Below are 13,622 nucleotides of genomic sequence, written 5' to 3'. Positions count from 1 at the left end.
TGACTTCTGGTGAAATCACGTGATGTGAGTCTTTGTGACATGAAGACTTAAACAATTAGCTGTGGACCACTTTTCTGCCTGTTCACTTATAAGAACACATGATCCAAGCAAGATGAACACTGAGCATCTCTTCTACAAGAATTCTCGTGTGTAGTCTTCATGTATATATGAATTATACACTGCCAACTGTTTTGTGTCAGTCTTTTCAGAAGTGATAAATAATAACCAAAAAAACTGCATCACACATAACAATGAAACATCAGAAAATTGCAACATCCTAGGAAGCAAACCGACAGGTCAGTGGAAATGGGAATGGTAATTTTGATATTTTGAGGCTAAATCTACCTCTGCAAGTGCAAGATTTCCCAAATTTGGAGTAGGTTATACACACTTCCCCACACAAAAAATTTCCCTAAGTTCACTCTGTACAAAGCAAGTTTGCCTCTTTCAGTATGCCACTGTTGTAAGCTTACCATTAAGAGATCATCTGGAAGGGTCTTGAGTGCACGTCCTGTGACAGTTATGTTGGACAGCTTGAAAGGAAGTGGGCCAGACATCTCATCCCGCAGTCCCGTTTCCTCGTACACCTGTGAAAGCAGACCAGTCACTGTAACACATACACAAGCAGTAATATTGTGTCACCAATTCTAAGCAGTACACTCCCAAGTCACAAGATATATATAAAATAACCCACATTACATAAACTCTCCACAAGTTCCATAATTTCTTACAAGATGTTCAAACAGATTCTTGGCAACTGGTGGTATGTTAGTTAGTTAGTTGGTTGGTTAGTTAGTTAGTTAGTTAGCTTTTTATTCATCCATAGATCATTCACAAAACGATACATGACATGTCATCTTAACTGAAAAAGCAAACGTTTTTAGATTAAATAACTCATGCATATAGTAGTATTATCTAATCAAAAACCACTTTTACAATAATAACTTGGAAATGTAACAGCCCACTATTTTCATACAGTGATATGTGTTACAATTTAGGAAAATGATACAGTATCTTCTTTGTATATAATTTTATATTCATAACCATATTTATATCTGCATCGTATATTAACAACTGTTTATCTCCAATTGAATCAAATATGGCATACAAGAAACTGTGGATTGAGTCATGTTAATAATTTGAAAATCAAGGAAGATGAAAATCTATTCATGAAATTAAAATTTGTATAAATTAATAGACTATTTTAATGGAAGTTATGGGAATATATCATAAGAATTATACAGTCATGTTAAAAATGTAAACATTTAATACAGTATGTTATCAACCGACTAGAGGGTTTAAAGACAGTTCTTCACACAAAATAATAAAATTCTAGCACTGGAGTTACTACTATTGAAGGGAACTAAAATTCTTGATTGACTGGAATGAAATTCATATATGAAGTTGTAAAACTAAACATTTTATGAAATTTAGTAGAAGGAAGCCTTGTACTTGTTAGAAATGCATATGTCAGATTTAACATCAATTTTTGTAAAATATGTTGTCATACTTAAAACCTTTCAGAAAATATTGATCATTGTGAATCATGACAAATTAAAATTGTACCAATCAAACAATGGAAAATCCAGGATGGGATGTAACAATATTAGAGAAGAAGAGTTGCTACACATAGCGGAGGTGCTGAGTTGCAGATAGGCACCACAACCCTTTTGTTGTGCCTATCGCAACTCAACATCTCCGCTTTATGGTGAGTAGCAACTTTCCTTCTCTAATGTTGTTAAAATTGTAGCAATGTAGAAAAAGCCACCAGTTATGTCTATATAAGGATCAATGACCAATGGAGCTAATGTGTTGTTGTGAGTTAGTATGTTTTATAGTGAGCTGTCCAAGAAGGAGGTGATGTTTACCAACAGGTGGATACCATACAGAGCTTGGCTGTTGCAATTTATTTAAGAATTGTGTCTGTTTCACATGACATATGTAAAGTAATCAAAATCCAATACTTTCTCTGAGAAAACAGGAATTAGATACAATCAACAATTGCCAATAGCACTGATTCATCAAGGTAATTATAAAACATGTTATATTTCCTGCTCTTAAACTTTTAAAATGTTACAAAAAATTCCACAGTGTCCTGGGTTGACATTGAGTACTGAAGGCAATGTTTTCAAAAATATAAATTGATACACTCAGCGATGACGTGTCTGATGGAATTACATTATGTCACCTCTATGGAGCCATCCATATAGGGTGGTCAACAGTCTGCTGCAAGTCAGATGGCTGCTGGTTTGAATGTGGGCTGTCATGACTCCATTTCCACCTTGTCTGCAGCAGCTGACAACTGACTCTAATCACAGTGCCTTCCCTTCACTTTCAGGCACTCAATGTAATTCTAATATCACCTTTCTATATTCTGAAGATATTGTCCCGGTAATTTTAGTTTACCAAAAAAATTATTTCATATTTATTATTGAATGAAAACATGCCAAATAAACTAACTTCCTCATTTTTAAATCATCCATGAGAATGATCATGTCTACTGCAAATGCAAGTGTACTAAGACACTACATTAATTGTAATCAGTGTGTTTTCTGTTTAAGGTTGTGATCGATCTGTAGTCACAAAAAATTAACACTTTCTACTTCTTGTGTTAGTCATTGTTTGAGAATGTTGTTTGTATAGATTGTGAAGTTCTATGACAAGTAGTGAACTATATGTGCTGAGTCTTGTCATTATTCAGTGACCATATGTTTGCCTTGAACCAGCTGTTGATGTTTATAACTATTTGACTGTGGAAAGAGGCATTAAATTTTTTCTTGTACTTTTTTCATCTGCAAAAAGGACAACATTTGTATCTTCTTAAATTTCCAGTTTTAGATCACTTGTGCTAATTACAAACATATCATCATCATCAGACACTAAAGGAAACGTCTTGTTAATATTGCCATCATCCTGTATTTTTTGTTATCTTTACCATTTGGTTGTAGTTTGTGCAGTTCATTCCACTGATAATAGTAATATGGATGTTTTAAGTCACCCACTCAATATTTTCCTCTGGATTCTTACTTCTAAGGCTCTTTTTTATGAAGCTGCTTCATCAAATTAGGCATCAAATGAATTTAGTTAATCTTACTGTATCCTATTAACAAATGTCATTTTCTCTTCAATGTCTTTTAGTATTTGTGAATTCAATTTCCCTTCAGTCAGACCTCTATTGTGTTTAGTTTTTTCTTCCTTGTTTCTCTTGTGTCCTCCCCTCAAAACTATTGCTTAAAATGCTCCAGCTAAGTGTGTTGATGAATTTCTTTCTCGTTTCTGTATTAAGGTGGTCATTTGTTAATAAATAGAATTTCTGTTGCCATCTGTTATTATACTTCCCAAGTAGTAAAATTTATTTACTTGCATTAATATTGTATTTCCTAGATATTATTTGCGCTTACCTGTGTGTGATTTACCTGCAATCATTATTTTAGTTTTGTTTATGTTAATTTTCAGTTTGTGGTTGTCCAAGGCATGAGACAACATTTTTAATGTATAGTTCATCCCCTTTTCAAAACCTGCTAAGCCTATTATTTCATCAGCAAATTGAGAACAAATGTACAGAGGACCTGAAATACAACTTCTTTGGTTCACCCCATCTGATTGCTTCAAATTCTGAGCAGCTATTATTACATTACTGACATGGAATTCAGAGCTGTGCTGAGGACGTGTGTGTGTGTGTGTGTGTGTGTGTGTGTGTGTGTGTGTGTGTGTGTGTGTGTGGTGTGTGTGTGGGGGGGGGGGGGGTAAACATGTTTGTTTGGTAAAATCACAATGACAAAGGAGATGTACCACTCTATCAAATTTTACCTATATTTAATACCAATGAAATACTTTCCCAAATACTTAGCTTATAATAAAGGTCTTAAATAATCTGACTGGCTTATTGTTTTGTGCCTACACTTCACATTAATGAAGTCACTCATAATATGTATGTAAGTTACTTATCTTAGAAATGAAACAACTTTTATGAAACACATCATCAAAGTACTCCAGTACACAAACATTTTATAAAAATTCTTTCATAAAAGATATTTAACAAAATATTGCACAGCTTCTATACTCTTCAGTTTGTGATAATACATGACAGGTACATTATGGAGTAATCTAGATATTAGTACGTCACTGTTGTTATTCTTCAAGTCTTGGTTGCATGGAATGAAGTGTGAAAGAGATTAGTTCTTCTCAAAATCTAGCTCAATTCCAGCTGCTTCAGTTCCACTAACTATTCTTTTGAATGTCTTAATGATTTTAACAACTAAAGTGCCAAGCATTTAACTGTGCACCACTGAGTATTTGATTTGAGGGTGTTTGGAGTTTGGCAGGTGAATGCTGACTTAATTGGTAATAACTGTGCTGAGAGAGCTCCTTTGTGGTGCTGCTCAATAGACTATAGTCAAGGTAGCCTGCACTGAAATACAGCTGTAATGGAACTGATACATTCTGTAAATATTCAGGCTGTCAATCAATATCTTGCTCCTATGTTCTCAAAGCCCACAAATGGCACCGTATATATCCTGGTGGGTCTACTTGCAGGTCCAACAGCCCACGATAGGATAGTACTGGATATGGTTTGGTGCCAAGTTTTACTCACATGGATGTGCAGCTCTTTGAGACCATAATTGTACTGCAGGAGATGTGGCAAGTTGAACTGTCGAACGTTCCGGTAGGGGCTCACGTGCAGTGTCCTCAGGGATGTCATCTGGCCCAGGGCCCCAGACTGCAAAGGGCACACCTCAGAATCAGCATCCACACAAACAAATACTGCATCATTAGATATACAAGGTGTATCAAAAAGAATCATTCAATTTTGCATGTCTAAATTCCTGAAACTAATAAACATATACAATGAATTTTGCTTTTTGATGAATAGGAAAATCAAAAAGTTTTTTTTCTTTTTCATACCTATTCAACACACACCCCTTAAGATGCATGGCATATGACAATGTGGTATTCAAATTGTTCCCATACTGCGGCAAGCATGTCTTTAGTTACAGCTTCCACAGTTTCTGTTATGCAATGTCTCAATTCACTCATTGTTGTTGGTAATGGAGGCACATAAACAGCATCTTTTATAAGCCCCCACAATAAATAATTACATACAATAAGGTCCAGTGACCCTGGAGGCCAGTAATGTAAGGCTGAATCATTTGGTCCAGTGTGACTGCTTGACCATTCAATAATCTATTGATTTAAAAATTCTTGTACTTCCAGATGACAGTGTGGCAGTGCCCCATCCTGTTGGTAAATGAAGTTGTTCAAATCAGTCTCCAACTGTGGGAAAAGAACGTTCTCAGGCAGATCGAGATATGTGCTTTCTGTAACAGAGTTCTTGGGGGGAAAAAAATCTGCACAAAATACAGTAAATCTGAAGATTCTCTCTCATGTTGTATGATTTCATGTCGTTGTTCTGTACTCCATATTCTCACATTATGATGGTTAACCTTTCCATTTAAATACTAAGTGTGGAAGCAAACTGTCATCCTCCTCCTTGTCGAGAACGAAACTACAGAACTCCACACGTTATTGTTTGTCACCTTCATGAAAAGCTTGAAGTAGCTGAATTTTGTATTGCCTTGTGGGTAAACAGTGATGAAACACATTCCAAATGGATATCATCTGAATGCTGAGATGTTGAGCTGCACGGTGAATGGATTTCTGCAGACTCCTTGCGAAATTATGCCAGATATGCTCGAAATCTGTGTCAGACACTCAGGAATGGCCTGGAAATTTGCCTTTTCACAAACAACTTATTTCTCAGAAATGTTCATGTCATCGTTTAATGCTCTGCGCTGTAGGAGGATCCACACCGTACCCAGTACAAAAGTCATGCTTAACAGTTATTATTGGCCTGCACTGCTCAAAATGTAGACTACAAAATGCTTTCTGTTGGCCAGACACCATTCATACTAGAACTGAAGCTGACCCACGCTGCTGCTACCTACCAGGAATCCAGTAAAACTCAAGAGTTTGCTCTTTCCAACAGTATGCTGTTCACACACATATCTCAAATAACATACTAGTGATCAGTTTTTTTAAAATCAGATGATTCTTTTTTAAACACCCTGTATTGTTCATTTTGTAGATCACCAGCACAGACATCATCAAGTATATGAGCAACATCAGAAAAAATAAAATAAAAAACGTAGTAGGGTTCATAAACTTAGATTTAATGTTTATACTAACACACCTTTTTACTGAATGCTAGGCATTCACAAATTAAGACAATGATTTTATCATGTATCACAAAATAATTTTAAGCCATTGAAGAAAAGTAGTGGAGAAAACACACACACACACACACGCACGCACACACACACACACACACACACACACACACACACACACACACACACACACACACATCTTTCAATATTCATTTATACTGCTCCTATTATTACACTTCATGTGCATGATACCGAATTATATAGAATTCACATAATCTCGTATTAGTCATATGCACATAAAATCTAGATGAGTTAACAAAGTTGTCCACTTGACCCATTCTTGTAGTGCAACATGTAGCATGCTAGTTTGTGAGACATGAAGGTGACCCTGACCAGGATAGAACCCATACAATAGATTGATGACTATGGCTGGTGCACCAGCCAGGTTGAGTATGGTTCTTAGGCAGTTTCCCACACTCGTTTAGGAAAATGATGGTCTGGTCTCCATTTTTCACTTCAGAAACTATGGTACACAAATTGTTAAATATGATCACACCCACAGTGCAAAGCTTACAAAATTAACATACAGGGTGTGCACACAACTTCCCTCCCTTAGGTTGCTGATTGTGGTGACAGAAAGGGCATACAGCCACACAGTTAACTATAAATAAATTTGTCAAAACTTGAGTACAGTGCAGCCCACACCAGATGGGATAAACTAAACATTTGTCCCCCACTCCTTGAACCTCCTTTCATTGATCTGTGCCTCTGAACTGTAGTAATGCTCCATATGTGAGACAAAAAGTAAAAAGGGGCATCTTGTCCAAAATGTTGTATTTTGAGCTATTGCAATTTTTACTTTCAGGACTAGATAGGACGGTTCATGTTGTTGTTGTTGCTGTTGTGGTTTTCAGTCCTGAGACTGGTTTGATGCAGCTCTCCATGCTATTCTATCCTGTGCAAGCTTCTTCATCTCCCAGTACCTACTGCAGCCTACATCCTTCTGAATCTGCTTAGTGTATTCGTCTGTTGGTCTCCCTCTTCGATTTTTACCCTAAACACTGCCCTCATACTAAACTGGTGATCCCTTGATTCCTCAGAACATGTCCTACCAACCGATCCCTTCTTCTGGTGAAGTTGTGCCACAAACTTCTCTTCTCCCCAATCCTATTCAACACTTCCTCATTAGTTATGTGATCTACCCATCTAATCTTCAGCATTCTTCTGTAGCGCCACATTTCGAAATCTTCTATTCTCTTCTTGTCCAAAATATTTATCGTCCATGTATCACTTCCATTCGTGGCTACACTCCACTCCATCGAAAAACTTTCAGAAACGACTTTTTTTTTTTTTTTTTTGTCTACTGACTGGTTTGATGCGGCCCGCCACAAATTCTTTTCCTGTGCTAACCTCTTCAACTCAGAGTAGCACTTGCAACCTACATCCTCAATTATTTGTATTTGCTTGACGTATTCCAATCTCTGTCTTCCTCTACAGTTTTTGCCCTCTACAGCTCCCTCTAGTACCATGGAAGTCATTCCCTCATGTCTTAGCAGATGTCCTATCATCCTATCCCTTCTCCTTATCAGTGTTTTCCACATATTCCTTTCCTCTCCGATTCTGCGCAGAACCTCTTCATTCCTTACCTTATCAGTCCACCTAATTTTCAACATTCGTCTATGGTACCACATCTCAAATGCTTCGATTCTCTTCTGTTCCGGTTTTCCCACAGTCCATGTTTCACTACCATACAATGCTGTACTCCAGACGTACATCCTTAGAAATCTCTTCCTCAAATTAAGGCCGGTATTTGATATTAGTAGACTTCTCTTGGCCAGAAATGCCTTTTTTGCCATAGCGAGTTTGCTTTTGATGTCCTCCTTGCTCCGTCCGTCATTGGTTATTTTACTGCCTAGGTAGCAGAATTCCTTAACTTCATTGACTTCGTGACCATCAATCCTGATGTTAAGTTTCTTGCTGTTCTCATTTCTACTACTTCTCATTATCTTCGTCTTTCTCCGGTTTACTCTCAAACCATACTGTGTACTCATTAGACTGTTCATTCCGTTCAGCAGATCATTTAATTCTTCTCCACTTTCGCTCAGGATAGCAATGTCATCAGCGAATCGTATCATTGATATCCTTTCACCTTGTACTTTAATTCCACTCCTGAACCTTTCTTTTATTTCCATAATTGCTTCCTCGATGTACATATTGAAGAGTAGGGGCGAAAGGCTACAGCCTTGTCTTATGCCCTTCTTAATACGAGCACTTCGTTCTTGATCGTCCACTCTTATTCCTTCTTGGTTGTTGTACATATTGTATATGACCCGACTCTCCCTATAGCTTACCCCTACTTTTTTCAGAATCTCGAACAGCTTGCACCATTTTATATTGTCGAACGCTTTTTCCAGGTCGACAAATCCTATGGAAGTGTCTTGATTTTTCCTTAGCCTTGCTTCCGTTATTAGCCGTAACGTCAGAATTGCCTCTCTCGTCCCTTTACTTTTCCTAAAGCCAAACTGATCGTCACCTAGCGCATTCTCAATTTTCTTTTCCATTCTTCTGTATATTATTCTTGTAAGCAGTTTCGATGCATGAGCTGTTAAGCTGATTGTGCGATAATTCTCGCACTTGTCAGCTCTTGCCATCTTCGGAATTGTGTGGGTGATGCTTTTCCGAAAGTCAGATGGTATATCGCCAGACTCATATATTCTACACACCATCTTGAATAGTCGTTTTGTTGCCGCTTCCCCCAATGATTTTAGAAATTCTGATGGAATGTTATGTATCCCTTCTGCCTTATTTGACCGTAAGTCCTCCAAAGCTCTTTTAAATTCCGATTCTAATACTGGATCCCCTATCTCTTCTAAATTGACTCCTGTTTCTTCTTCTATCACATCAGACAAATCTTCACCCTCATAGAGGCTTTCAGTGTATTCTTTCCACCTATCTGCTGTCACCTCTGCATTTAACAGTGGAATTCCCGTTGCAGTCTTAATGTTACCACCGTTGCTTTTAATGTCACCAAAGGTTGTTTTGACTTTCCTGTATGCTGAGTCTGCCCTTCGACAATCATATCTTTTTCGATGTCTTCACATTTTTCCTGCAGCCATTTCGTCTTAGCTTCCCTGCACTTCCTATTTATTTCATTCCTCAGCGACTTGTATTTCTGTATTCCTGATTTTCCCGGAACATGTTTGTACTTCCTCCTTTCATCAATCAACTGAAGTATTTCTTCTGTTACCCATGGTTTTTTCGCAGCTACTTTCTTTGTATCTATGTTTTCCTCCCCAACTTCTGTGATGGCCCTTTTTAAAAAATGGTTCAAATGGCTCTGAGCACTATGGGACTTAACATCTACGGTCAGCAGTCCCCTAGAACTTAGAACTACTTAAATCTAACTAACCTAAGGACATCACACAACACCCAGCCATCACGATGCAGAGAAAATCCCTGACCCCGCCGGGAATCGAACCCGGGAACCCGGGCGTGGGAAGCGAGAACGCTACCGCACGACCACGAGCTGCGGGCATGGCCCTTTTTAGAGATGTCCATTCCTCTTCAACTGTACTGCCTACCGCGCTATTCCTTATTGCTGTATCTATAGCGTTAGAGAACTTCAAACGTAACTCGTCATTCCTTAGTACTTCCGTATCCCACTTCTTTGCTTATTGATTCTTCGTGACTAATGTCTTGAACTTCAGCCTACTCTTCATCACTACTATATTGTGATCTGAGTCTATATCTGCTCCTTAAATCTATACTCGATGTTAACAAATTTCTCTTCTTCAGAAATGCTTTTCTTGCCATTGCCAGTCTACATTTTACTACTTTGTCTCATTTCCTAATCTAATTCCCTCAGCATCACCTGACTTAATTCATAAGTTCATAAGGAAACATATTCTATCTCTAAATTTGAGTGAGTTATGTCAAGCTGAATATTGATGCTGGAAAATAGGTGTTTTGAGATAACACATTTTAAAATTTCAGCTTATTATCGTTGCAATTGTTTAACTTGAGCTATTTAAGAAACACAGATTAGCCTTAAAATGTGCTTGGTCACATGGTACAGAGCTTTACAATCGGCTCGTAGCTGTTGATCCCCAACACAAAAAAAAATTGGTACAGAGTTTTCAAAATTATCGTCCCTTCAGACCTATAGCACAATACACTGTACGTACAGGGTGACAATTATTGAAATATATGAAATAAAAAAGCCATAGCATCTGAACGATTTGAGTTAGGATGTTCAAACTGCATGGTTTGCTGCAGGGCATGATGAGACTTTATGGTTTGGTTTAGCAATGGAGCCCATTTTCATTTGAATGGGTCCATCAGAAAGCAAAATTGGCACATTTGGGGACTGAGAATCCACATTTCGCCATCGAGAAGTCTTTTCACCCTCAACAGGTGACTATGTGGTGTGCAATGTCCAGTCACGGAATAATCGGTGACATATTCCTTGATGGCCCAGCGATTATCGAATGGTGTGTGAAGGTTTTGGAAGATGATTTCATCCCTGTTATCCAAAGTGACCCTGATTTCGCAAAGATTTGGTTGATGCAAGATGGACCTCAAGCCATCAAAGCAGGAAAGTCCTGGAGGAGCAGTTTGGGACCATATTCTGGCTCTGGGGTACCCAGAGGCCACTGCCATGAGCCGCAATTGGCCGCCTTATTCTCCGGATCTGAACACAGCGATAATCCCAAAATCACCTCTGAGCTGGGAACAGCCATTCAGGAGGTCATCAACAGCATCGATGTTCCAACACCTCAGCGGGTCATGAAGAATTTTGCTATTCGTCTGCGCCACACCATTGCCAATGATGACAGGAATATCAAACATGTCATAACCTAAATCCAAATATCTGTAGTGACGTTTACATGTTGAATAAAGTTTGTAACTAAATTACATCATTTTTTTTCATATAGTTCAATACTTCTCGCCCTGCAAACTTAAAACCACCCAAATTGAGAAATACTTTGCATACCTTTCACAGCCTTTTTCTTTTTTGGGAAAAATATTGGTATTTTTACTCTGTTATGGCATCTCTTAGACTGAAGTTTGATTATTAAGTCATTAATTGGATAAAAACCATCTAAAATTATGAATTCATGAAACCCCCAAAAATGCGTTACTGAGATACCATATTTGATAGTGGCCAAAGGATTTACTTACTACTTCTAAAATACTTGTGTCTGAAGGGGTTCAAGATAATTCACAAACAGCATTTTCGCCTCTACCATTCTGGTTCTGGAATATCTGGCTGGTCAGGTTTTTCCTCAGGGTTCTTATTGTCATCGACTGGAGTTTCTGGTCCAGGTTCTGTTTCTACATCAGTACACAGATCGTCTTTTTATTTCCCTTTGCAGTAGGCCGTGATGTTTTTAAAAAGTAATCTTTTTGTAGTCTTGTCGTCCCTGCTGGAATTACTGCACCAGGAAACCCAATGGGTCCATTAACTTTAGGAAAGATGCGGTGCGCAAATTTATTTCTGTCATTGTTCATTTTTTGCAGTCTACACTAGCACTGTAGTTAACTACCAACTCGAAGTGTATATATTTGATGCTGCGAGGCAGTTTGCTATAAAAACACAATTCAGTCTTTCATTCTCATCACATAAGCTATGTCTCCTCTGACCCGTGGTTCTGGGTGACTTCGAAATCCACGCCTTTTCCTAAACCTGTCCAGTCCTTTCCCTTCACCGCTCTTCCTTCCCCTTCTGCTGGATGAAGGAGCCACTGGTTCTGAAAACTTGCGTAAGTATAACCTTCTTTTATGTGCATGTTCTGCAGCCGCTTGGTAATTGTTTTTTTATCTATCCAACTTCATTACGAGGTACTTTTTTTAGCATTTCAATTATTCAAGACATTTAGCCAGTCATATATATTCACAGTAATTGCTCCTTTTTCATTTCTAGCAGCAATAGCAGAATTAACAAATGTATTAGGTATAGGTTATAGCTGCTACAATAACGTGAGTTGTCAGTTGGCATTTACGGGTTGCCTACAGCGCATTGGTGACATCTGTAGGGAAAATATAACGCTCATATAAAAAGGGATCACCTGTCTTGTTTGGCATTACTGTATTCACAAAACATTCTTCTTTGTACAAAGCTACTTTGGGCTACTTAAAGGTCCTATAAAATTTAGGAGATCCTATTTTGTGAGACACTGCTTATGCGAGTTGCGGAAGGGGCCTCTTATGGGTGCAATGTTATTTCCCCATAAAAACAAGAAGTAAGAAGTTCTTTTCCAGACGACTGGCATCGATTGCTTTTAATGATATTGTTGGCTCTTGTTGGATTCAAACAACTTTCAAATTGATACGTGTGTATACAGAATGAAGTAACGGCCCAACACAGTGCTTTAATAGCTATACCGATAGTCCCACTTTCTGCACAGGTACAAAATTCCACACTAAGTCTCCCGGGTTGTATCTCAGTGGTTGGTGTTTGGCGTTATAGCGCTTTTGGTCTTTCCCCTGGCATCCAGAGTCTGTATGTTAGCCAGCTGCCTTGCTTCTTCAGTCCTGTTGATGAGATTCTTCACATACTCCTCCTGTACATCCTCCAGCTGAAACAGGAGCAGTGTATCCATTGTCATTTTGGCCTCACGGCTGTGGAGCAGGAAGAACAGTGTGAAGACTGTAGTGCTTTGTTTCGCAGTGCCTTATGGGAATACCATGGCAGACAGTATTGTATCTCAATCTCTCTGTTCCACATCAGCCCACATTGAAAGCGTGTCTGACAGTGTCTTATTAATGCATCCTGTGACACCACTTCTGGGTGTGGCAGGCAGCTGTCACCCAGTGCGTTATATGACAATGTGAAATCACCTCTGGTACTAGTCACAACTGCAATACTTTCCCATGATCAGAGATCATCACATGGAATGCTCCATGCTGCAAAATGAGGTCGTCTACAAGGAACTTTGCAATTTCCATACCTTGAGCAATTGGCACAGCTTTGGTGACAGCATAATGGGTGAGGTATTCAATGCAGACTGATTCCAGTTTGTCGCCTTTGGGAAACCCCCTAAGAGGTCGATTCCAGTTTTGGTCGAATGGTGCTGCAGCTGGTACCAAATGCTTAGAAGGTAACTGGGGCATATGCTTCCGTCACTGGCATTATTTAAGTCTAATGGATCAGTACAGACCTGGCCAGTGATATCCACTTCTGATTGTGTCTAGAGTCATCACGAATCCCAGATGACCAGATGTTGGAGCGACATGGAAAAATTTTAGGATAACTGGGATTATGGGCAATAATTTCTGCCCCAACGGATCCTAGCATATGTTTTACAATGTTCTGTTTTTAACTGGAATTCACCTTTGATCATTCCACCACCTTCAAGGCTTCTATGGTTTTCAACAATATTGGATCTTCCCCCCTGTTCAGCAGCAATGCCATTTAACGCATCGAACTGAGTGTTGGATCTGGCATTCTCAAAC

At 38.6% G+C, this 13,622-nt stretch overlaps 1 protein-coding gene across 1 annotated transcript in view; it reads right to left on the bottom strand.

Annotated features, from left to right (window-relative positions):
• The window catches only part of LOC124718926 (chaoptin), a 241,022-nt gene that overhangs the window by 42,047 nt on the left and 185,353 nt on the right, over positions 1-13,622 (bottom strand). Inside the window, exons 15-16 of the mRNA XM_047244580.1 lie at positions 4,595-4,720; positions 474-587 (exon numbers count right to left, since the gene is read on the bottom strand). Of these exons, the coding sequence (XP_047100536.1) occupies positions 474-587; positions 4,595-4,720 (240 nt within the window). The remainder of the gene's footprint in view (positions 1-473; positions 588-4,594; positions 4,721-13,622) is intronic.

This window comes from Schistocerca piceifrons, chromosome 10 (genome assembly GCF_021461385.2).
Source record: "Schistocerca piceifrons isolate TAMUIC-IGC-003096 chromosome 10, iqSchPice1.1, whole genome shotgun sequence".
Lineage (NCBI taxonomy): Eukaryota > Metazoa > Arthropoda > Insecta > Orthoptera > Acrididae > Schistocerca > Schistocerca piceifrons.
The sequence above is the reverse complement of the archived record's forward strand: the minus strand, read 5'-3'. Positions and strand labels throughout refer to the sequence as shown.